The sequence below is a fragment of the Jaculus jaculus genome, chromosome 8 (assembly GCF_020740685.1).
Source record: "Jaculus jaculus isolate mJacJac1 chromosome 8, mJacJac1.mat.Y.cur, whole genome shotgun sequence".
Classification (NCBI taxonomy): domain Eukaryota; kingdom Metazoa; phylum Chordata; class Mammalia; order Rodentia; family Dipodidae; genus Jaculus; species Jaculus jaculus.
In genome coordinates this window covers 9,490,173-9,515,274 of record NC_059109.1, presented here as the reverse complement: position 1 = coordinate 9,515,274, position 25,102 = coordinate 9,490,173, and the positions used below count along the sequence as shown (strand labels likewise).

At 49.6% G+C, this 25,102-nt stretch overlaps 1 protein-coding gene across 14 annotated transcripts; it reads right to left on the bottom strand.

Moving 5' to 3' along the window:
• Positions 1-435: 435 nt before the first annotated feature.
• Positions 436-24,842, bottom strand: Nfya (nuclear transcription factor Y subunit alpha). 14 transcript variants are annotated; one of them, XM_045155797.1, is made up of 11 exons: positions 24,692-24,842; positions 15,085-15,219; positions 13,906-13,992; positions 11,001-11,147; positions 7,977-8,108; positions 7,713-7,818; positions 6,625-6,791; positions 6,217-6,390; positions 5,217-5,318; positions 4,713-4,820; positions 436-2,525 (listed from the first exon to the last, which is right to left on the bottom strand). In XM_045155797.1, the coding sequence occupies exons 2-11, from the start codon at positions 15,157-15,159 to the stop codon at positions 2,472-2,474; spliced, it is 1,152 nt and encodes a 383-aa protein (XP_045011732.1). In that variant the 5' UTR covers positions 15,160-15,219; positions 24,692-24,842; the 3' UTR covers positions 436-2,471. The 14 variants fall into 14 exon arrangements, with proteins under 14 accessions (XP_045011732.1, XP_045011740.1, XP_045011738.1 ...); XM_045155805.1 differs by having other exon boundaries at positions 6,625-6,773; XM_045155803.1 differs by having other exon boundaries at positions 13,909-13,992.
• Between the last annotated feature and the right edge of the window lie 260 nt (positions 24,843-25,102).

The following is a 25,102-nucleotide window of genomic DNA, read 5'->3' as shown; positions in this document are numbered from 1 at the left end:
GGCGCACACCTTTAATTCCAGCAGTCAGGAGGCAGTAGTAAGAGGATCGCTGTGAGTTTGAGGCCAGCCTGAGACTCCATAGTGAATTCCAGGTCAGCCTGGGCTACAGCGAGACCTTACCTCGAAAAATAATAAACAAAAATGCCTCCCCACCAAAACAAAAGTCAAACCATACTTTTTAGTATTTTTACAAGTTTATTTTAAAAAATAACAACTGCAATGACATCAGTGATCAATCACCTGTAACCCCTGCTGCTGGTGGGGGTGGGGGGAGAATCCTATATAGTTGAGTCCCAAAAGAAAATCAAGACATCATCATCAGGCGCCCTGTAGCCAGAAAAGGCTGTTGGTCCAGTGGTGTAAGAGTGTGAGACACAAGCAGTGTAACAATGCAGTTAAAATATGTACACTTACAATTCCTTGAAAACAAAACAAAAAAACCAAAACAAAAAAACACCACTCAAGTGATATGACTATGCATTAGACCAATTATTCATTCATCCATTCACTCTGGACCTTTGAAGTTATCCTTACAGTCACTAACTAGAGCAAATGAGTAAGTAAACGAGGTTAAAGAAATGAGTCATGGTCAGTCCCCCCACTTTGCGGGCAATGCTGTTGTGCTAAAATGACCCCATATAAACGCCATGTCACCGTGGTGACACCAAAGCAAACAAGCAGGCTCGAACCCGTGTCTCCTCCAGATGTAACATTCAGCAACGAGGTTGGCATTACTATATACAAAACTACACACACAGAGCACTTAGGATTGTTGGCTTAGCAGTGGACATTAGGTATGAGGAAATCTCCAACCAGATCAGCTAGGAGTTTTTAGTGATCTGAAAAACCTGGGGCTGTTGATATCTGAACACTATGTAAGGAGCAGCTCCTCTGGTCCCAGAGGCCAGACTGCCGGACAAGGAAGACATCTCGCTACTTTGCACAGTTGTTTTAGTTACAATGGTCTGTCCGTGTGATGATTTCTTTACAGGGTCAGATTCTTTGTCTTAGTGGAGTTCAGAGTGAAATCAAAGATCCATCTTTACATGTGCCCCGTATTTCAACCAACCTGTTATCTTCAGAATTACTGTTTTCTTGCTGTGTTTGCAGAGAAGGCAGCCAACTCTTCTGAAATATCGTCTTAGTTTTCTTTTAGGGCTCAACATCTAGAAAATAGATTTTTTGGGATGGGGGTGTGGCTCAGTGGTAAAAGGCTTGCTTAGCAAAGATTTCTGTGGCTCAACTCATTTTGAGAGCTGTGGCCCCGCAGGCATTTCTGCTATCAGTCAGTGTCGTGAAACCTCACTGCCCAAGGCCTACAAAGACAGGAGCCCACAAGGGAGAACTGCGCCACAGGTTCACGCATCTTCCGCGGGAAGCGCCCCTGGACTGTGCCTGGGACGGCGTGACTAACTAACAGTGCTTTCCAGAAAACGGGCAAAGACTCAACCTCAGCCTCCTTTCAGGGCTTGACAACAGGTCTGAGTGCCCGTGGGAGCGACGTTCTTCAACCCCTGCGCTGGAGCCGCGCTCTGCGGCAGCGTGCGGGCAGGAAGAGTCCTCTCCCTCCTGGACTGAGAGACACACGGATCCTTCCAGGCCCCAATGCTGTCACAAAGCGCATGACTGGAAACCTCTAGTCTGTCCCTGCATAGGGCAGCACATACTAGAAATGTCTTCAGTACTCAAGCTCTGGAAGAGTTCTGTTCTCTACTGGGAAAGGTATCTGTAAGGTCCATCATTCTCTGAACTGTTAACAGCAGCCACAGCAAAGACTATGGTCCAGGTGACGCGCCAGAGACAAGTACAACTTGTCAAAGCTAAGAAAGAGACCAGCAATGTGTTTTTGGTATTCAAGACTTTTTTTTTAATCATTTTATCCCATCTGAAATATCCCTCTGGACTTCTCCTGGCTCAAGCCAGCATCTGAGCAGACATCGTCTTACCACCAGCCAGGTGACTATGCTGCAGGGGTCACTGTCGCCGCATGCTGTGCCTGGAAGCTGCCTGTGAGTAGAAGCGTCTCTGCAGTCTACCAGCCTAGACCCACTCCACAGGACGACACCGTCGAGACTCCAAGGGAAGACGAGGGCTGTGGCTCCCTGACCAGAGCTCAGGTTGAGAAGGCTGCTCACTCCCACTGCAATGGCTGACGGCTGGCTTCACCGGTCAGCGTAAATGCTCATGTAAGGAACGCTTAGCTGGCACATGTCTCCTTGCATGATCCAAGTCCCCAAAGGCCTCTGCCATCGACAATCTGAAATAGTCCTAAATGGAAGGGTGAGACAAAGGCCGGCAACTTCAATTTGCCAGACACCGTGGTGATTACAATACTGGCCACTTCTTAAAAACCAAGTGGCCTCTGTCCTGTAGAAGGGCAGAGTGTGTTCAGTATCCCATTGGAAAAGTGGATCGATTCCAGGAACAGTGGTGAGGAATATGAACGGTCAAGTTCTCCCACCCGTCTGGGGTTAGGACACTCGGATGATCTGAGTCATGGCTTCTTCCTCAGCTTGGCTCGGGTCCTAAAAAGACAATGACAATCAAAGCTCTTCACAAAGCCACAGGGATCACCTGGATCTCCCAACCTCTCCTCAAGGGAACACACAAAGTTTACCATGCAAGCTGAAGTTCTGTGAGACAGCTCTAAATCTGGAGTTTAAAATATTGCTCTTGTAACAAAATAGACTCTATTCTTTAAAAGCATATGAAACCTCCCTCATCACCAAACTGGAACAGTGTGGAGCACTCTTAAGCACCCACAGAAGACACAAAGGCATGTATTTTTACCTGCCCCCCCTTTTCGAGGTAGGGTCTCACTCTAGCCCAGGCTGACCTGGAATTCATTATGGAGTCTCAGGGTAGCCTCAAACTCATGGCGATCCTCCTACCTCTGCCTTCTGAGTGCTGGAATTAAAGGTGTGCACCACCACACCCAGCTATGCCCTTGTTTTCTGATCATCACATTTAAATACTGAGTGTTTGGCAGGCCTGGAAAAAGCACGAGCTTCTTTCTATAAACTTGAGTGAACTTACTGAGATAAACCTGAGTAGGTAAAGGAATCTGCCGGGGCTGGGGAAAGAAAGTCAGAAGCTAACGCCTTTGTCTCCATTTAGTTTTCCTTCTCTACTCTGGACACTGCTTCTTACTAAGACTGGTGGCATTAAGGATCAGTACGAGAAAGCTTCTAGAACCACCTTCAGTCCCCCTGTACTGGGCTCTCAAAGAAAGTTCAGCAGACAAGACCCGAGGAGGCGGAATCGTTTCCAGCGGTGCGCGGACAGAGCAGAGCGCGCTCTTGCACAATGCTCGCACACCAGAGGCGCCTGTGCGCGCTCGTGTGCCCGCAGCGCCACGCAGGTTCCAGATGTGCGCTGCTCCGAGAGCCCGTGCTGGGCGGTGTCCAGTGTGCGCACGCAACAGCCTGTCAGAGGCCAGGCGGTCGGCACCTACGGCCAGGGGCGTGCCAACACAACCCAGAGCCGCGCAGTGCGGGCGAGGCCCTCACACAGCACAGCGCAGCCACGAGAGCAGGGCTGCCACCCGCGGGCGAAGACCAGTAGCACCAGGGGCGCGGAGGACGCCTGCTGACTGCCGAGAGTCGCCTGGAAGCCCTAGAGCTAGCGTGAATCCTCGTGGGGGCTAAACCAACCAGCCACGCCTGCACTGCCAGAGACAGTGCGCTGGTGCGCTGTTCACACCGAAGTGTGACTAAACCTACAGAGTCCTCCAGAATGACACTAAGTCCAATAACTGCAACAGAGAACAAAATCCCCTGCCCTCAGTGTAACACTACTGAATGAACAGTCTTAAGCACGTTGACAACACAGTTTGATGAGATTTATACTACAAAGGAAGAAACCAGAGACCTATCTAGGGAGGAGAGAGCTTTAGGTCTAACCTCTCAGGTCTGAAGAAAAGGAGAAGTAACTGTTAATTCCGATACATGGGAAGCTGGGACCAGGAATAGCAGCTTTGAAGTCCGCCTGAGTTACGTAGCGAGACTACTTAACATCCTCATCAACAACCAAAAACAAGCCCACTGCGGTGCTGAATGAGCTGTCCACCCGCACGTCCCCCACCCGCTCCCCAGGGGCGGCGCCTTTGGGCGGAGCTGGAAGCTGGAAGCTGAGCGCGCGCTCCTGCTGCGCCAGGCGTGATGCTCGACACTTTGGAGATAGAACCGAGAGGACATCTTAAAAAACTGACCTGTTCAAGTTTAATAATTTGGTGGATGGACATGGCAATGGAGGTGAGTGACAGGTTTAGGCATAATAAACAAATCAACCCATCAAGTGTGTATTTTGGACATATTCAGAAATGTCTAAAATTAATGGGATCAGAGGTCTATGAACCAGAATAACACAGAAGTTCACAGAAACGCATGGGGAGCTATACTACCTGCATTTGAATTTTAGTTGATTTTTTTTTTTTGAGGTACCAGGCAGGATTGAAACCCAAGGCCTCAAGCAGGCCAGTCCAGTGCTGTCTCTGCACTAGCCCTTCCCCAGCACGGCGATGACAAAGCAGGGGCTGGGCACCCTATCTTGTCAGGGTCGCACTCTCGTCTAGGCTGACTTGAACTCACCGTGACAGTCTTACCTCAGCCTCCCAAGTGCTGGGATTAAAGGTGGGCGCCCCCATGTCTGGCCCAGCCCTCTACTTGTTATTTGAGACAGGGTCGCACCCAGGTGGTTGGTCTTGAACTTACTCTATATAGCCCAGGGATGGCCTTGAACTGCTGATCCTCCTGCTTCACTTTCCAGAGTAGCTGGGATGAGAGGCCTGCACCACCAGGGGCTGGGTCTGGCTCTGTTGACTGTTTTAAGTATTTGATCTTAGGTTAAGTTCCTTAATTTTTCAAAACTTTGACCCAACTGTAAAAATGGTGATAAGAGGTAATTCCTAACCCATGGGCTTGAGGTTGCTATACAGTTAGTAAAAACAGAAAGTTTATCAGAGTTTTTAACATAATACCCCAAACACTAAGTGGTTGTTATTACTGGCACCCTAAAGATCATGAAACCTTTTCTTGAAAAAAAACAAAACAAAACTAAGAATGTTAAGAGAGATTTCACAGTAGTAACTGGGAAGATGAGGGAAGAAAGGTGGAGGGATTGAAGCTGTTTAGTGCTTTGAAGAGCACAAAGAATCAGAGACAACGCTCTTGAGCAGACAGTGCTGGAGGGAGCCACGGGAGGAGCGACGCACTCACCTGCACGTGGGCGCCGTCCTTCTCCTTGGGAGAGAAGAACCGGCCGCCTTCCCCGCGCTTCCGGGCCATGGCGTGCCGGTGCCGGGACTCGTGCAGGTATTTCTAGAACGAGAGACAAGCACGTGACTGCCCACCGCCAGGCACCCAGCGCACGGAGCTGCCTCACAAAGTCCAAGGCAGTCCTAGTCCAAGCTACAGGGACAACACAGACTGAATTTCAGAGTAGTCAGTGAACAAGACAGCAGCTGACCCTATTTACCCTCGGTAAGAACGTGAGTGCTCCATCAGTTTAACAGCCACAACACCCCCTTCTCCTAGGATGCACCCCCCCCCCCGCCCCTGCGCCCGTCTGTAGGTCTTCCTGAGACTCACTTTTGACTAACGAGATGTTCAGAGCTTCTTCCAAAAGACTGGGTAAGGGACTGCAGCAGCACATGCTGCCAGTCTGGAACAACTATCTATGGGCTTTCAGGTCAGGAAAACCCCCCTTACTTGGCCCATGGAGTTTTTTTTCTTTGGCAAAACTTGTCTTTCATTAACTCAGGATGCGGTGCCAAGCTCTGCTCCCCTCTTGCCCCCACCTCAACCAGCCCTAGTCCAGAGCGCCCTCAGCTCCTCTGCTCAGGTGCTGATACGGACGTTCGTCCCTGCGGCGCCGGCCCGGACCACCCTGGGCCGCCCAGGGCATGATGGCCAGCAAATGCTCCGTCACCAGCAGCTCCTCGATCTGCTTCCTTGGTGCAGATGTTGCAGGAACACCTGCCGCGGGTCATGCCAGGGCCAGTGGGCTTGAGATGGGCAGGAAGGCCTCTGCCTTCAAAGAACTCGCAGGCTAACCCACGGAGTCAACTGTCTTACAGCTGAACCCACTTACCTGTAGCAACAGTACCACTCAACCTAACCAGTGGTGTGGAAGGTGCTCAAGGACACAAACCTGCCACAGGCCGTCTCAGAAGCAGACCCTAACTTTCTTCCTGTGCACTCCCCAAGTCCTACACACCCGTCTTTCCTTTGGGATCTTCCCTTCGGCCTCCAGCTTAGCCCGGGCCTGCCTCCTCTTCAGAATGCGGTGGTACTGCTTGGCGTTCACGTAGAGGGGCTCTTCCTCCAGCATCTCCGCTCCGGGCAAAGGGATCCTCTGGATAGCAGGCACAGAGCCAGCGCCTGGCACCATCTGTGGGGACAACAGGGCAGACCTCACAAGCGGCAGGAAAATTCTGAAAGAAAAGACTAGATGCTGCTACATCTCCAGCATCTTCCACAAGCTTGTGGCACAGCACAAGACCATTTCAAGTGCCTCAAGGATGGACTAAAAGGCCACCATTACTTTTAGTTCAAGAAGTTTGCAAAGACAGCTGCATAGCAAATGACAGAGCAGAGAACACAAACGAAGACTCGTTCTCCTCACCATGACCATTCCTCCTGAATTGACCACGTTGCCTGCCACCGGCAGCGTCACAGTGACGGTCCCCTGCCCGCTGCTGGTTGTGTTGGTACTGGCTCCTGTCTGAACAATCTGTGCTCCTGCCAGACTGGCTGCCGGGATGGTGATCATGCCTGAAACAGGGACTGTCACTTTGAGAAAACAAAAAAGGACGCAGGCACACAGAACAGAGAGAAGGGAACACAGTTAGTCCCTCTTCTATCCAGAACACCTTCATCCACGGGGACAAACAGTGACAAATACCAGGGAGGCAGGTCTTCTCCCACTCCCTTACCCTGGGAGTCAGTGCATGGAATCAAGCAGTCTCATTGCTTGAACATTTTATAAACCATCCAGGGCCCAGATCTGAATCCATCTGTCCCTAAAGTAACGACCCACCCTGGCATTCCAGTAATTATTGTCACAAGGCGACGGAACTTTGGAGCCTGCTCCGTGGCAGGACACTGACTGCAGCGCGCAGTGCAGTCATACTCAGGGACAACACGTCCAGGCTCACGCTGTCAGGAGCAGCACTCGAAGACCTGGTCGCCGCTGGACCCGAGCTCCTGCCAAGCCTCCAGCCAGCTCGGGCCTCCTTTGCTGGGTGCCGATGGCTGCTGCAGCGCCCGGGTCTGGTAGACTGTGGAAACCGTCACTCTCAGATCCGACTGAGGGCGGCTCCTTCCATCTACTTGGAACAGGGCCCTCCTGAGCTGGGGTCTGTATCTGTGTACCACTCAGCCCTAGAACATTCTTTGCTAAGGACTCTGCCCTGTCTCACATCACCCTTGCCAGAGCAGGCTTCTTCTCTCTAGATGAGCTAGAATGTAAACCCAACACAGGAGTCTTTGTGGAGCAAATCAATAGTGCAGTGACCCAGGAAACCAACTGTGGGAATTCCACTCTGCGAGCGGAACGTACGCTGCTCACGCAGGACGGCGAGGAACCCCCACCACTGGAGACCAGAGGATATCTTTGCTTCTGATGTTTACAACTAAAATTCTGAAGGATCCACAAGTGCTCAAGGGATAAAAACGATGGTCAACAAGTCCCAGGGAGACTTACACACTTACCTTGTTGGAGAATCGTGCCGTCTGCATTAACTGGCTGGTAGACGATGGTCTGCCCTTCAGCAGTCTGTGCCACCTGCTGCCCCTGGACAGCAATCTGCTGCTGCGTCTGCAGAAGTGAGGACACACCGGTCAGACTCCCGAGCTACCCACAGAACACAACCACCTGGGCCGTAACAAGAGAAACTGTTCAGCCAGTTTCCTCCCCGCCTGCTGAAGGTGGCGCCCCGGCCCCAGCGTGTGACGGACCCTCCCGCAGCTGCTCGCCTGAGTGTGGCCGGCGGTGGCGGCTGTCTGCGGCTGCTGGATGATGATCTGCTGGGTCTGGCCCTGCTGCCCTTGCACTTGCACGGCCTGTCCTCCCTGGATCTGGATCTGCCCCGGCGGGACCAGCTGGATCTGCGGAGAACACAGGAAGGGATGACGCCCACTGGGGCTGCTCTCCTCTGGGTCAAAGCTCAACAAGCTCCTCTGAGATGCGGGGAACGCTGCCTGGCATGACAGTGCCCACCTCTAATCCCAGGTTGTGGGAAGGAGAGGCACCTTACATACTTTGAAGGGGAAGGAATCCTATTATTGTCTCAACTGCCAATTAGTGAAAATATATTTTTTATTTATTAAATGGTCAATAAATTTTGAATACTGTCAAGATATCTGACATTTGCCAGGGGTAGGAGTGCACATGTTTAATTCCAGCACTTGGAGGCAGAGGTAGGAGGATTGCCCTGAGTTTGAGGACACCCCGAGACTACCTAGTGAAGTCCAGGTCAGCTTGGGCTAGAGTGAGACCCTACTTCAAAAAACCAAAAATAGGGCTGGGCGTGGTGGTGCACGCCTTTAATCCCAGCACTTAGGAGGCAGAGGTAGGCGGATCTCCATGAGTTCGAGGCCACTCTGAGACTCCATAGTTAATTGCAGGTCAGCCTGGACCAAAGACAGACCCTACCTCAAAAAACCAAAAATAGGGCTGGAGAGATGGCTTAGTGGTTAAGCGCTTGCCTGTGAAGCCTAAGGACGCTAGTTCGAGGCTCGATTCCCCAGGAGCCACGTTAGCCAGATGCACAAGGGGGCACATGCACCTGGAGTTCATTTGCAGTGGCTGGAGACCCTGGCGTGCTCATTTTCTCTCTCTCTTCCTCTTTATCTCTTTGTTGCTCTCAAATAAGTAAATAAAAATGAATAAAATACTTAAAAAAACCCCAAAATAAATAAACTTAAAAAGATATCTGGTATTAAGGAAGGAAGCAATGTCTGCTTCCTTAGCAGGACTAATTACAAAGACAGGATCTCTTGCTGATTTGGCTATACTAGCTAGCCAGCAATTCCTGTGGCGTGCGTACTACCACAACTGGCGCTTACACGGGCTTTAGAGATCTGAGCTCAGGTCCTCATGCTGGTGTGCAGGTACTGCCCAAGGAGCTGTCTCCCTAACTCTCAGTGCATGAGTTTTACAAAGATGCAGAAACTGCTACATGTGCTAAAAATACCTTTCCAAGTTGGCATCTGTCTTTGTATTTTGATGTGTACTAGTTTGAAATGTTTTGAAAAAAATTATCAATTTATTTGAGGGAGAAAGGACAAGAGAGAGGGAAAGAGTGTATCTTTCTGAGTGCACCCAAGACCTTGTACCACAGCTAATCAGCTCCAGCATCTTGAGCCACTTTGTGCATCTGGCTTTATGTGGGTGCTGGGGAACTGAACCTGGGCCATCTCTCCAGCCCTCAAATCAATTTTTTACACCTTTAAGAAATCTTTCTCACAGCTGGGCGTGGTGGCATGCTCCTTTAATTCTAGCACTAATGTGACAGAGAGAGAATCATTGTGAGTTTGAGGCCAGCCTAGGCTACAGTGCTGGGATTAAAGGCATGTGTCCCACACCTGGCTTTCACAGTCACGTTTTTGTTCATACATGCCATTGTAATTTGTCCTTATTCACCCCCCACCCCTTAGTACAACATGCCAGGGTCATTAACCTAACATATGCAAACTCTACATGCATCTAAGTATCTGCTCCTAGATAGGCTTTTACAATGTAGAAAGTTGTCTAAAAATGGTTAAGCAGTACTATTAAAAAAATGTCTGTTCAGGGCTGGAGGGATGGCTTAGCTGTTAAGGTTTTTGCCTACAAAACCAAAGGACCCAGGTTCGATTCCCTAGGACCCATGAAAGCCAGATGCACGAGGGGGTGCAAGTGTCTGGAGTTCATTTGCAGTGGCTGGAGGCCCTGGCGCACACATTCTCTCTCTCTCCCCACTTTTCTCTCTGTCAAATAAATAAATAAAAATAAAATATTTATTATAAATGTCTGTCCAGGGCTGGAGAGATGGCTTAGCAGTTAAGGCACTTGCCTGCAAAGACTAAGGATCCAGGTTCAATTCTCCAGGTCCTACATAAGCCAGACGCACGAGGTGACCCATGCATCTGGAGTTCTTTGTAGTGGCTAGAGGCCCTGGTGCATTCTCTCCCCCACCCCCATCTCAAATAAATAAATAAAAATGATTGTTAAGTTTGTTCAGGGTATGAGGTGAATTAGCGGTTAAGGCGATTGCCTGCGAAGCCTAAGGACCCGTGTTCAACTCTCTAGATCCCACGTGAGCCAGATGCACAAGGTGACACAAGCATGCAAGGTCACAAATGCTCACAAGGTGGCGCATGTGTCTGGAGTTCGATTACAGTGACTGGTGGCCCTGGAGCAGCAATTCTGTCTCTCATTAAAAAAAAGAAAGAAAAAAGAAAAAAAAAGGTCTGTTCAAAGAACAGTAAGAAGAAATTCCTTATATAAAAGAAAAAAAGCCCTTCAGTCTTCTAAGGGAGGGCGGAATCTCTCCTACAACTTGACAGACAAAACAAGTAATATTCTCTGCTTGGAGATGGGAAATAACCCTTCCAAGGTTTGAGGATAAACGGGTGGGAATCGAATCACAAAATTTAGAGCTAAAATGAACTTTAGATCTCATTTAAATGCAGTTGGGAATGAGAAAAATGGCAAATGACTTAAGTCACATCCAGAGAAAGCTTGACTATGGCAGACCTGGGAAAGAGTGCTGGTAACTCACTGTACTCATAATATATGGTCTCTAACAAGTTCACATACTGTCTCTTCAACAGCGGAGAAGAGGCTACAGAGGAAGGAGAGGAGAGGAAGGCAGAAATTGACAGCAGCATGCAACTGAGGAGAAGCGGATGGGAGGCGGGAACGCAGCAGAAGCCACGGCAATGGTCCAGCAGCTCCCGCGGCGTGCTCTGTCACTACTCCCGCTCCAGCAGCCAAGCACGCGCAATACTCCTCACCTGCTGCAAACCCTGTGTCCCAGACACAGGCACCTGCATGATGGTCTGGCCTTGTCCACCCGGGACAGCCTGGACCATGATGGGCTGGCCAGTTGAAGTAATCAGCTGGCCTCCACTGACTTGCACCATTAATGGCTGTCCTTGTACCTAGAATGAAATAAAAAACAAACAAACAAACAATGAAATAATGTAAAACATAAAGTGACTTTTACTAAAAGCAATCACTGGGACTATTCTGCTGCCTGGCTAGAGGGGGACAAAGGTAATCAACACACTAAAACAGTAAGTCTTAAGGCCCCAAGATATGTTCTTCGGTGCCAAGCGGAGTGTTTTAAGGACAGACCCAATGGAACATACACCTTGTCTTTGGGAACGCTCAATTGGTGTAACTGCTATCACCAAACACAGGCAGTGTCCAAGACAAACATTTACTCAAGTGCCAAGCCTGCATTCATTCAGGGATGATCTCCACTGAAGGGGAGCAGAGGTTAGTTGAGTACAAATTCTAAACAAGCCAGAGGAGTATATCAGTGTATGATATAGCTACAATGTTTCCCAGTCTCTCAAGCAAAAGTATAAGAGTACAACAGTACAAGAACCTTTTGCCCTTTTCACCTCCTGAGGTCTAGGAATGTTTGTTGCTTCAAAAGCCAATCACTGCTGGGTGTGGTGGCCCACACCTTTAATCTCAGCACCCAGAAGGTACAGGTAAGATGATCACTGAGTTTAAGGCCAGCTTGGGCTAAGTGAGACCCTATCTCAAAACAACAACAACAACAAAGAGCCCATTTGCCAAGGACTTCAAGGAGCTGGGCATGGTGGTACACTTCTGTCATCCTGGCACTTAGGAGGGCAAGGTAGGAGAATCTTAGGTTTGAGGGCAGCCTGGGCTAAATGGTAAATTTCAGGACAGCCTAGACAACATACTAAAACCCTGGTCTCAGTATAAAACAAAACCTAAAACTCAACAACAAAAATTAAACAAGACTTTTACAGTGTACTTTCTAGTATCTGCAGTTTTTTTTTTTTTTAACCTTGACCAGTAACAATGAAAACTACTGAAATCAGACAGTCACGTGCACAAATAGCATTTCCAACTTTCTACAGCCTGTCCGGAAGCAAGGTGGCTCCAAACACTGTCTCAGCATTAACCCCAACTGTACAACGCTTTCTAGAGGCCAAAAAAGAAATCATTCTGGAAGCGAGCAGGTATGAACAGATTAGCTACAAGTGTAAAATTTCATTTCCAGCGTCTGTCTTTGTTGTATTTCCCGAGCACGGCCCCTCCACCAGCAGCAGCAGCAGCAGCGCCGGGACGCTGGGTTGTGTCAGCGGTCCCTTGAGACTCTGATGGCCTCATTTTCTCCCCATCCATGTGCTCTTGCTGCCCCACCGCTTGCATGTGCTGCATGTATCATCAGAAAGACACACGAATAACCAGAAGATTTGAAATCCTCCAAAAGCAGAGACCCTTACAAGAAAGGTTTCCATTACTTCCAGCGTATTTACAGTTCTTTTTTCTACTTAAAAAATTTTTTTTGTATTCATTTTGCTTTAAAAGTCAGCCCAAGTTTTTAGGTAGTGTTCTAATAATTTCCTGAGTATCTGTCGTCTTGCTGTCCTCCCCCACTGCCATGCTTCCATGCACACGAGGGACCAGAGACTAAGGTGTGCTTACGATGACATACACATGACCACAGGGCTCATGCATCAGACAAGAAGCCACAGATCAAAGCAAGGCACATTCCCATTCCACAGGTGGTTAATGGCAACCATAGACACTATGACTGAACTCTGAGATTCCAATACAGTTCAGGAGCCCCCGTAAGCTGGGCGCTTTTTATCTTTGTTAATGTTCAGAACTGGCGGTGTGCCATCAGTGGACACTACTAATGGCAGGCCTAAGTGAACGCTCACAATAAGAAGTTGACTCTAAGATGCTTAGCAGTGTCAATCATAAAGTGAGGTGACACCATCCCAATCATTTCCGATTCCAGAGGAAAAAGGGCAAGATAGCTGAATCTTGCCCGTTTCTCAACCACTTGGCTGCTTTAGCCACCAATGGACACAGAAAGACCAATGCTGTTATCGCTACTTTGCATAGGCAGCAGCTCAACCACCGCCCGCCTGGTTCAGTACTTAACCTGGTATACGGATTAAAGAACTGCATTGTTAATTAGGAGCTCACTGTTTAGATTTCTCACCTCCTCCCTTTCTTCACTATGTCCATGCAAACAGTAACAATTCTTACAGTGGCTCTAAGACCTAAATGTTTTTTTGTTTCCAGAGACTCTCGTACAGCCTAGGCTGGTCTCAAGCTCTCACTCCTCAGCTCCACCTCCCAAGTGTGTCTCAACCACATCGGCTTCTAACACACTCCACCTTGAAAGCGAAGTCCATCCTCGTCCAGCCAAGGCTTACGGGATAACCCTTGCACAGCTAGCAGCAGTCACTTTCTCGAAGGCCAGGCGGCAAACCAGCTCAGCAGAGATTAAGACCCGCGTTCGGACGGACCGTGCCGGGTGCAGGGAGCGGCTGCAGTCGCCATCAAGCACGCCCGTGCAGCTCGCTCTCCTGTGAGATTTCCTTCTCTGCCATTCAGGCTCATGACATTTCTGCCATCAGTTGGATTAGCGTGTAAGCACTGAGTATGTTTTAAAGCCACTTGTAAGAATTTCTTGGCACTTCCCATGAAACACACTTAGCCACGTACAGTTTTGAGAAAACAGAGGCAGCAGCCACGACACGACTCAGCCTGGAACTTTCAGAAACGGGCCAGCGTGAGCCTCGGAGAAGCGTTAGCAGCACGGAAGGCATGCAGCGGACGCCCCACTCCTCCTTGCTCCAAACACAAGCAGCACCAGACAAGTTCATGCAGGGCTCAGAGATCCAGAGAGGGCACCACTACCTGGAGGGTCTGGACTTGCTGGCCTGAGGCGGATGCCACCTGGGCCTCAGTCTGCAGCTGGACAGCAGCGACACCACCCTGCTGCTGAGAACAGGAACAGGAAGAGCTTGAGATGTCCGGGGATGGGAACACAGTTTAGGACGGGGGAGCAGCTCCTGACACATGCCGGGGATGGGAACAGTTTAGGACAGGAGACTAGCTCCTGTGGGAGGGGGAGGGAAATGCCTCTCAAATGTCACCCCACACAGGATTTTCAAAAGGTAAGGACCCCCTATGTTCAAGCTGTTGGGTAGCAGGGTTCAAACACTAGCCCCCTGTCCTCAGAGTGGACCTCAAAACATGTTTCTACAACTTGAAAAGGTTGATGCAGTACCACTGATAACACAAAAATTTATAATACAGCCCTGTCCTCCAGAAACAGGAATTTCACCTTGCTACTTATACAATTATGGAATGACTTTTATTTCCTCAAATAAGTTCACAATAAAATTATCAGCCTTGACTCTATGATGTTTCTAGGTAATTACCAAGAAAGGAAGAAAGAATCAACTAAGACACATCTTTATGCCCCAAACTAAGATTTATTTTTTCCAACTGTACTGCCTTGGAAGCCATGTTTTCAGGGGGACAACCTTATTTCACCTCACGAGAAGTCCTGACAGAAGAGAACGCCACCCAGTGGGCACTACACAGGGCATCATTCGACTGGAACAACTTGTCACCGATTATTTGTTGTAGGGGTGGAAAAAATAAAGTTCAATATTTACTAAGAAACAGGGAGAAACCATAATCTGTGCACAACCTGAGGCATCGTTCTCAGGTAGGAGGAAGCTAGAGCGGGGTCTCTCATATGGGACTTTTGGCACGGTGACCTCAGCACCACCTTCACACGCACCTAAGACTGGTCAGGATGAACTCATGACCACGCTCGGGAGCCGCGGCTCTCCCGAAAGCTGGCCATCCCTTACTACCCCACCCATTAGCTCAAATGAGGGGAATGACCACATGGCTTCTAGGAAAAAAAAAAAAAAAGACTAGGGTGTTGACATCCCATGAGATGTGAGGACAACAGGCTACCGAGGGACTCATGGCGCGCACACTAGGTGGTCACCAAGTGCACGACTCTGCAGGAGTCACCTGCCGCAGCCTGACACTCACGCGGCTCTGCTCTCGTACCTGCTGCTGGATCTGCCCAGCCTGCACCACGATCTGCTCGGTGGAGCTGTTGCTGTTTGTGGTGTACTGCTCCATGGCCTCCTGCCCCAGGGAGCTTCTCTCTGGAGAGCCCGGAAGGCTGCCAGGCAGTGTTCTCTATTACAGAGGAAGGGAAGAAAGAGAAAGTCAGTAAAGGACTTATCAGAACACCAATTATGCTATTTACTACTATTGGTATAAGAAAACAATTTAATATGAGATGTTTAGGGGCTAGGGAGATGGCTCAATAGTTAAGACACTTGCCTTACAAAGCCTAATGACTCCAGTTTGATTCCCTAGTACCCACATAAAGCCAGATACAAAGACGTGGCACGTGCATCCAGCGACTAAAGGCCCTGGTGCGCCCATTCTCTCTCTACCTATCTCTCTGCTTGCAAACAAGTAAAAATATAAATAAAATAAAATTGAAAAAAGTGAGATGCCCATGCAGTTGAATATCGCTTTTCAGTGAGATCTCGTGGCATGGCAGCTGCAGTTGAAGACGCTGTGAACAAGCCACACAGATCCACTTCTTGGCCAGCTGATCAGACAATGCAATTTTAAAGTGGGTCTGGGTAGAAGTACTCTGTGGGGCGCTGTGCCCAGAAGCCAGAGGCTGTGGCGTGTGCTGGCACAAGCCTGATCTCAGCACTGGGACGCTGAGGCAGTAGGATGCGAGTTTGAGGCCGGCCTGCTCTTAGGAAGGGCAGGAAGCTCCCAGTGAGTTGCTGATTAGGGAGGCCCCAAACAGCCTAGGCTTTTGGTTGCCCACCAGAAGTAGATGGCAATACCCTACTGCTGAACATACCACGTACTTCAGTTGCAGGACACTGAGAAATCAAGCAGGACCTGAGCTGGAAGCCTCCTCCCTTGCTGACTAGCTGTCGGAGTGCAGAATGCTGGGGAGAAAAGCCATCAACGGGCTTGACTTGCAACAGACCCTGCAATTGCAAACAGGCCAGCCAGGCGGAATGTGCCCACTACTGCACTAGTGACATGATTGTGGGGACAACCAACTGCTCTGATGAGATTCTGAGGCCTGCTCTACAGGAGGGGATTCCTGCCTGGCACTGAAAACCTTGTCAAAAGCCTCTGGCTACGAAGGTGAAAGGCCCTTAGGGGAGTTACTACCACTGTTTGATTAGACACCCATATATTACCCCTCCAAGGCACAGGGACACAGCAATTTAAGATCTGGAGGATGGGGAAGAGTGCTCTGGACTGCTGTTGTCCAGACGAGTGACCACTGCATTCATGACGTCAGTTACCTCCCTGAGGACTGAACAATATTGGGTCCATCAACATTCTGTCATGTAAGGTAGAGAGGGCATAGAAAAGGACATCAAAATAGAACAGGGACTAGTTGGAAGAAAGGAGGGGCTTGGGGAGTCAGAAGGCAGCAATGGGAGGGGATTATGATCAAAATACATCTTGTACACACATGAAAATGTCAATAAAAAGTTTAAGATGATAAACATCAAAATAAGAGACTGCTTGAGAGGGGGAAGGGTATGATGGTCAATGGAGTTGCAAAGGGGAAGGTGGGGGGAGGAGGGAATGACCATGGGGTATTGTCTATAATTATTGAAGTTGCCAATTAAAAAAAAAAAGCTGGGTGTGGTGGCATACACCTTTACTTCCAACACTCAGGAAGCAGAGGCAGGAGGATCTCTGTGAGTTCGAGGCCACCCTGAGACTCCATAGTGAATTCCAGGTCAGCCTGGACCAGAATGAGACCCTACCTTGAGGCCCCCCCCCCCCCACCAAGACACAAAATTCATTGTGTGAGAGAGGCTGCCTTACACTTTTAACTTAAAAAAAAAAAAAAAAAAAAAACTTGAGAGAAAGAGGCAGACAGAGAGAGAATGGCCATGCCAGGGCCTCTAGCCACTACACACAAACTCCAGAAGCATGTGCACCTGTGTCCTTTAGCTTTCTTAGCAAGAGCCTGCTAAGCCTTCTTTCCAGCTCCCATCTTCGACTTTTGGAAGGAGTGCATGCAGGTTTATGAATGAATGCAAACATTTGTGTGGGGGTGCATGGTGCAAATGTGGAAGCTGTAGGACAAGCTTCAGTGCTGTCCCTCAAGAACAACTGTCTACTTTTTTGTTGTTTTTCCAAGGCTGAGGCCAGGTCTCACTCTAGCCCAGACTGACCTGGAATTCACTATGTAGTCTTAGGGTGGCCTCGAACTCATGGTGATCCTCCCAGCTCAGCCTCCTCCTGTCGGGATTAATGGCGTGCGGCACCATGCCCGGCTGTCTACTTTTTGTTTGAAACGGCCTCTCTGGTTGCCCTGGTTCACCAGTGAGGCCATCTGGGTTGTGAGGTGAGCAGCAAGGACCCCCGCCTGCCTCTTCGGCGCGTGACTCTACTTGGCATCTTCACGCGAGCACTGGAGACTGAGTGTGGGCCCGTCTGTTGGATTCCACAGCTCTGACAGCTTCAGGAGCCCAGCAATTCTCCCACACTACTGGGTGAAGGGTTAGTGACTCTCCCTGAAAACTAGAGGGAACTAACAAGTTCATAACTGTCCCTAAGGCTAAAAGGCCTTGAAGGACCAGGGACCATCCGGGTACCCTCCTTTACAGTCCTGGAGGAAGCCCATTCTGAACAAGGACACAAACAGCTTCAAGTTCCTCATCTCCTGCACCTGGCACAGTCCGGTTCTTAGGATCCTCCTTATAAGCTTGCACCCCAGTCTGGTTCAGGGCTTCAGCCTTCATCCCGTGGACCCTCTCAATAAACTGTCTGTAGAGATCAAGTGTGGAGTTCTCTGGCCTTTCTCTTATACTGGGCTTACCACACCCAGATAGTTCCATGGGAAGCAGTCTCAAGCCCTACGGCCTCGAGCTTGTGCAGCGGCTTAACTGCAGAGCCTCCTTCACCTCATTTATTCCGCTCACGAGGGAAAGCACCGGAATTTGTCTATGGCTTCTTTTGCTCACTATCATGACCCCAGGCCATCCATTCCCCTACCCGATGCAGCTCTGGTACGTCTCATCTCTGTCCGTGTGTACGGACTCTTCCGCTCCCATTTACCCACCGACGGGCACGTCTACCACAGGCGGCCTGTTCCTTCAGGTATGCACACACCCAAGTGGGACAGACCAGAACCCCACAGGACTCTATTTTTAGTCCTTTTAAGGAACCTTTACATCAATTTCCATCCTGGTTGAACTAATTTACATTCCCACTGACCCCTCCCCATATTTGTTATTCTTTTAAAAAATATTTTATTTTTATTTTTTTTTACAAGAAAGAGGAGAGAAAAGAGAATGGGCACAACAGGGCCTCCAGCTGCAGCTAACAACTCCAGACACACGTGCCACCTGGTGTATCTGCTTACGAGGGTCCTGGGAAACTGAACCTGCATCCTTTGGCTTTGCAGGCAAGCACCTTAACCGCCATGCCCTACCTCTTTTTCTTGATGAGACAGACATTCTGACTGCAGTGGTATGAAACCTCAGTGTATTTTCACCAGTAGTTCCTTTATAGCTACGGAAGGCGAAGTTTCCCATGTATCTACTGGACACCTGTATTCTTTCAAGAACTGTCCATTCAATCTATTTGCCCATTTATAATTTACGTTGTTCTTTTGGTCTTTAAATTCCATCTTATCTCCAACACAATGTTTCTAAATAAAACAAACCATGAAATCAATGCATATGATCCATTTATATGAAACCAGGTTAGTTCTTTTTCTTGCTGCTGTGGTAAGGGAGGGTTTATTTTGGCTTACAGTGTATCCGCAGACCGTCCACTCAAGGTGAGACAGGACAGAGCAGCCACACAAGCCACCACCCAGGGTGCAAACGGTGGTGAGTGCTACTGCCCACAGTGGGGAGGGTGGGCGGGGGCTCTGTCTTCCCACCTCAAGCAGTCTAATCTACAAAATTCCTCAGACTGTCCAGAGATTTGTTTCCATAGTATTCTAAATCCTGTCAGTCTGACAACCAAGATTAGCTATCACACACAGATGAAGGTTGTAACAGGTCACTGGTCCGTTGGGCTTGAGGAATAGGATGAGTTAATTGGGGCAGAGCTCTATGAACTTTCTGGGCTGATAAAAATGGCTGTGGTAGGGCCCGCCTTTAATCTCAGCACTCAGAGGCAGAGGTAGGAGGATCACCATGAGTTCGAGGCCACCCTGAGACTACATAGTGAATTCCAGGTCAGCCTGAGCCAGAATGAGACCCTACCTCAAAAAAAGAAAAAGAAAAAGAATGTCTGTGACGGTGGTTGCATAGGTGTACAGCTCTTTCAAACCTCACCATGGAGACAGAGAGGTGACACTCAAAAATGCACCAAAGCAGACATCCAGAAGCTGCCAAGAGCACACTGCTAAAGGCGACTTTAAACAGCCACCACGGCTGGGGGACTTTGTGGGAGAGGGGCGGAATCAATGTCCAGAGGTACGGCCCACCCCCTACAATGATTGGGATGCTGTTCTCACATGAGATAACCCACAAGCAAGGGTACCAGCAATCCACTAAGGAGGGCCCTCAGTGGAATGGGGGACAAGGAGGAAGGAAATTATGGTATTAACAGATGATGTATTCAAAACTTTCAACTTAATTTAAAAAACCTCAGCAAAATCTACATGGAAAATGATTGCTTAAATCTGTAGCTCCCAGAAAAGTGCTGCATCTCCTAAGCCTGCTTCCAGCAAGGCTGAATGTACCGAGAGCTCCTGTGACCACAGCAGATGCACGCTGCAAGGTCAGAGCCACATCCCCTTGGGCTACTTTAGCCCCTGTCCACGTGTGTGTGGGACCCAACACCCACCTGACTATCAGCTGGGCTAAGAATGTCATCAGGTAACATCTCAAACCTGCTGTGGAGACTTCCCTGCTTTGCTACAACCTGCCTACCTAGTGGTCAGCCAATGTATTTGAAAAGTGCCTTGATTTTCCTCTGTTCTGTAATTATAAAACCTTCATAAAATTGTTAACACATTGGAACATGGAACTGGGGTAACCCAAGTCTGTGTTGCTGGGCCATCGTCACTCCTACCTGGCTGCAGAATGAACTATCTTTTATCCCCTTTCAGGTAAGAGCTAGGTCTTTTGTGTCATCAGGTAAGATGCCTAACATCTACTACATTCGAGGCTGAGGTAGGAGAATCACCTTGAGTTTGAGGCCAGTGTGGGACTACATAGTGAATTCCAGGACAGCCTAGGCTAGTGAGACTACCTTGAAAAAAACAAACCAACCAACCAACCAAACAAAAACAACCAAAAGACTGCACGACTGATGTTAAAACGTAAAGATCATGAAAATAATGTTCTCTGTAATTCAAAACTTGTATCTAGCCCAAGATTCCTTTCCTAGGTTTTATCTTGGCTAAATTTCCCCTCAATTTACATTCTGTCAGATTAAAATATAAAATGAGCTTGAAGTGCATGGGAATGATCATAATACATTTATCACACCAATTTGCTTCTTAACTAGTTTACCCTGGTGGCACAAATGCTTCAGTCTGTGACTACTTAAACCCACTACACTTTGCAGGGGAGACAGAAACCATTCCCAATCTACAGAGACTCTCTCATTAGCAAGGGAGTGATTCAGCTCGGAGTGTGACACTCAGACTGCCGGGGTGACTGCCGAGAGGCAGCTGCCCCCCCCCCCTTATGCTCCCAGTCTGGGAACTTAACTTGCTAGCAGAGCTGCCATGCGCCCGACACTGCCTTTCCTCAAGTGCTGCTCTGTCCACGACTATGACAGAATTAAGTAAGCCACACCTGCCTGTCTAGCTCTTACACAAAATTTTGATTGTTTTTTTTTTGGGGGGGGGGAGCAGGAAGGGAGAGATTTAGAATTGAATGAATATGAGTTTATTCTGGCCACCATGAAAATCCTCTTCTCAGGGTCCCACCATTCCAATACAGAAGCAGACAGTTAGCTGGCTACGTGGATTTACATTCTAAAGCTAAACTTCCAGAAAGCCAACTGCCTAACTCCAGATGAGCAACCCTCAGATCACCACATCTGACACTCACCAGGACCTTAGCGTTTGCTTCCTTCATTTTCAAACCCTAGTAAGAAACGTTTGTCACAACTCGGTCACACATGACACACAAGACCTATGTAACTCAAACCAAAGCTCCAGTATTCTAGCGCAAGCTGTATTTCAATATTCTATAGAAAAGCTCATAGAAGGCCTATTCATTTAGTTTCAAAACTCAGCAAATCCAGTGGATCATTTTATCTGTGTTTGAGAAAAGACTGGACACAGGGATGTCTAGCCTCCCTGCTTTCCTTCACGTTTCTGGCTCCTTGGTGCCTTTCCACTAATGGCACCACCAGCCATGCGCTAAAGGTTTCACAAACCAACCAACCCAGGATTCTAACTTCTAAGAGTCTTCTCTGGCACATGCACGTGCTGGCAGAGGCCAGGGGCCCATGCTGGGCGTCTTTGCCAGTCACTCTCCACTTGGACCAGACTGCTTCATTCCCCATGCCGGGTCACAGGCGGGCCACCATGTCTGCCCAGCACTTACATGGGTACTGGGGGTCTGAAGTCTAGTCCTCACAGCTGCGCAGCAAGCACCTCATCTGCTGAGCCACCTCCCCTGCCCCTAGGTAGCAGTGAAGAATTATCCGGATGCACCCACTACTTAAATACCAAGGTTAAAACACCTAATTCAAAGGCAAGTGTGTTTTAAATGACTGACACCATGCTGCTGTCCTGTTTACTATTGGGAATGTGAGAATTCAGTGGATTTAGAAACTCACTTCTTTAATTCCTTTTAATTTTTTTTTTTTTTTTTTTTTTTGAGGTAGGGTCTCACTCTGGTCTAGGCTGATCTGGAATTAACTCTGTAGTCTCAGGGTGGCCTTGAACTCATGGCGATCCTCCTACCTCTGCCTCCTGAGTGCTGGGATTAAAGGCGTGCACCACCATGCCCGGCCTAATTCCTTTTAATTTTTAAGCTGGGTGTGGTGGCCCATACTTTTAATCCCAGCACTCAGGAGGCAGACTAGGAATATACATAATTTTTAAAATATACATAGAGATATAGATGTATATACACATACATGTATATATATGTATTTTTTCCCAAGCAGAGAAAAAGAATGGGTGCTCCAGGACCTCCTGTAACTGCAAATAAACTCCAGATGCATGTTCAAACTTTGTGCATCTGGTTTTACAAGGGTACTGGGAAACTGAACCCAGGCCGTCAGGTTTTGTTAACTGCGGAGCCATCCCTCCAGCCCTAGAAACTAATTTAAACAAGGAAAACTATTTTTCTTCAGGAAGGAACACCACTCTGAGTTTCCTGAAAACTATCAGTTGTCATGGTCTCAGGAAATGTGATTTTTTAAAATAAGGTATACCCACATTATTTGGTTTTTTTGATCCTTGTGCTGGGATTAAAGGCAAAGGCGACCACACCTGACTGAACAGCACTATATTCTGAAGCTTAAAGTTGAGGACGGCAATAGACACTCGAGTAAAAAGCAAGAGATTAGGTCTAGATCCCCTCTAACTGATCCCTCTACACAAAATAGGTGCTTCCAAAATTTTTTTTCTTTTGTTTAACCAAATGGACTTTTCCTGTGCTGCCCAGTCGCGGATACCGGACCTTTGTGCCGCATACTCAAGCTGCCTGGAGCCCCCGCATGTTGCTCCCAGGCTGTCTGATCTAGAAGTACCATTATCCCCCAAGGCTGACCAAAAGTGTGGCGATGCATGATGAAGCGTGAGTTTGTGAGGGCTAAAGTGGAAGGGAATTATCGTGGCTTATTGTCTGCCCATAGTTATGGAAGCTGGCAATAAAAAAAGAAGTTAAAGAAGCTGGGCGTGGTGGCGCATGCCTTTAATCCCAGCACTGGGGAGGCAGAGGTAGGAGGATCACCCTGAGACTACATAGTTCATCCCAGGTCAGACTGGACCAGAGTGAGACCCTACCTCGGAAAAAAAAAAAAAAGTTAAAGAGCTGGCTCGATTCCCCAGGACCCACGTTAGCCAGATGCACAAGGGGGCCCTGGTGCGCCCATTCTCCCTCTCTCTATCTGCCTCTCTCTGTCACTCTCAAATAAATAAATAAAAATACACAGCAACAAAAAAAGTTAAAGAAAAAAAGAGCCGGGTGTGGTGCACAGAATCCCAGCACTACGGAGGCAGAGGTAGGAGGATGGCTGTGAGTTGGAGGCCACCTTGAGACTACATAGCGAATTCTAGGTCAGCCTGGGCTACAGTGAGACCCTACCTCGAAAAACCAAAATAAATTAATCAAGTGTGGCAATGTCAACGAGCTGCTGCTAGCTCATTTGGTACCTCTTCCAAATGACGCCTGACCCGAACACAGCACTACCCCCTCAGGTGCAGATCGAATTGCACCTGCCAACCTCCACACCACACAAGGGTGGTGGTTCTTACCTCCACCCACTCCCCCTCTCTCTCCAGCACGTGAGCGAGGCTTTACCGTAGCGGGATAATTGGTTGCCTAGGGAGACTTTGGTAAGTTTCCAAACATCTGTTAAGAACATGTTAACAAGGGATGATTGTAAAGTATATGAAGAAAAAGCGAGTGATGTGTGAACTGAAGTTTCCAAGTGACATAAAAAGAATCGGTCCGTTCCCAAGGGGGGAAGGAAGGCGGGGGGTGGGTGGGAGAAAGAAGGGTGCACAGAATGGACCACGGAGGGAATAATAATAATAATAAAAAAGAATCCGCAGCAGGCAGGACTCATCCATCGTGCAAACCGTGATGTTGAGCAAGAAAGGTACCGGGGCTCTCTGCAAGGCCCGGGATGAGACAGGAAGGCGGTTTTGGTCGGGCTCCAAGCATAGAGGTGTCCGGTCCAGCCCCGGCGGGAGAGCGGGGCGGGGAGGAGAGGAAATGACGAGCCAGAAGGAGGTGGTAACGGCGCTGGGGCCGGGAGACCCGGGCCGGGAGCGGGAGGAGGAGGAGGAGGAGGAGGAGGGGCACGGCGGCGGGGAGCAGCGGGACACTCACGGGGTCCCGGGATGACGGAGTCGAGCTCGGTGTCACCCGCCGCGGCCATCTCTCCCTCCCCCCTTCCGGGCCGAAGACCCCGCCAAGGGCGAAGGAGGGGGCCGGGGAGGGGGAACCACGACCGGAGGGGAGCGAGGCCAGAGCCAGGCGCAAAGCCGCGCAGGCCCGGGGGAGGGCGGCAGGGGAAGGACGGATGCACGGCTAGGCAGGCCGGCCCCCATCACCTGCCTGCCCCGAGGCTGGGCCTAAGATTCTGGGCAAAAAAAAAAAAAAACACCCCCAAATAAAACCAAAACGGGGTGCCTTTATCCGACAGACGCCCGCATCCTATAGGGACCACCGAAGGAGGGGGGGGAAAGAACTCAACAAATAAAAATCTGCCCCTGGGGGCGCCATCCGCACGCGGGGCGGCCGGTGGCTCTGCCCCGCATCCCCGAGGCGTCGGCAGGTTCGGGGCCGGGGAGTGGGGGGGCATGGGCCCGTGTCCCTCGGCTTAGGGTTCAGCTCGACTCCCCGGGCTCGACGGACGCCTGGGCCTTCTCCTGAGTGGTCAGCGAGACCCGCCAATCGGGGCGCTGGGGCCGGCTCTGGGCCGCTGGATATTGGCTCCTCATACTCACCGTGCCTCGCTCCCCCGGTTCGCTGCCCGCGCTGATTGGCTCCAGTACCGGACCCCGAAACCCAATCAGAGGCTCCAGCCGCCGCTGCCGCCGCCGCCACAGCCGCTGCCTCGCAAAATGGCGAACCCGAAACAAAAGGGGGAAATCGGGCCTCCCTCCAACCGCCTTCCGCGCAGGCGCCTCCCAGGCCACGCCCCATAACCTCAGCCAGGCTCCGTCCCCTCTCTCTTCCCCTCCCCCCCGAAAGAACACTGCGCAGGCGTCACCAGGGCCACGCCCACTTCCTGGATCCTTCCACACCTCCGACCGAGGCACTACGCAGGCGCCATGTAGACGCGTTCTCCCTTTCAACTCGGAGACATTCCGGAGCGCAGTACCGCGCAGGCGCCCACGCGCCTTCCTAATTGGACA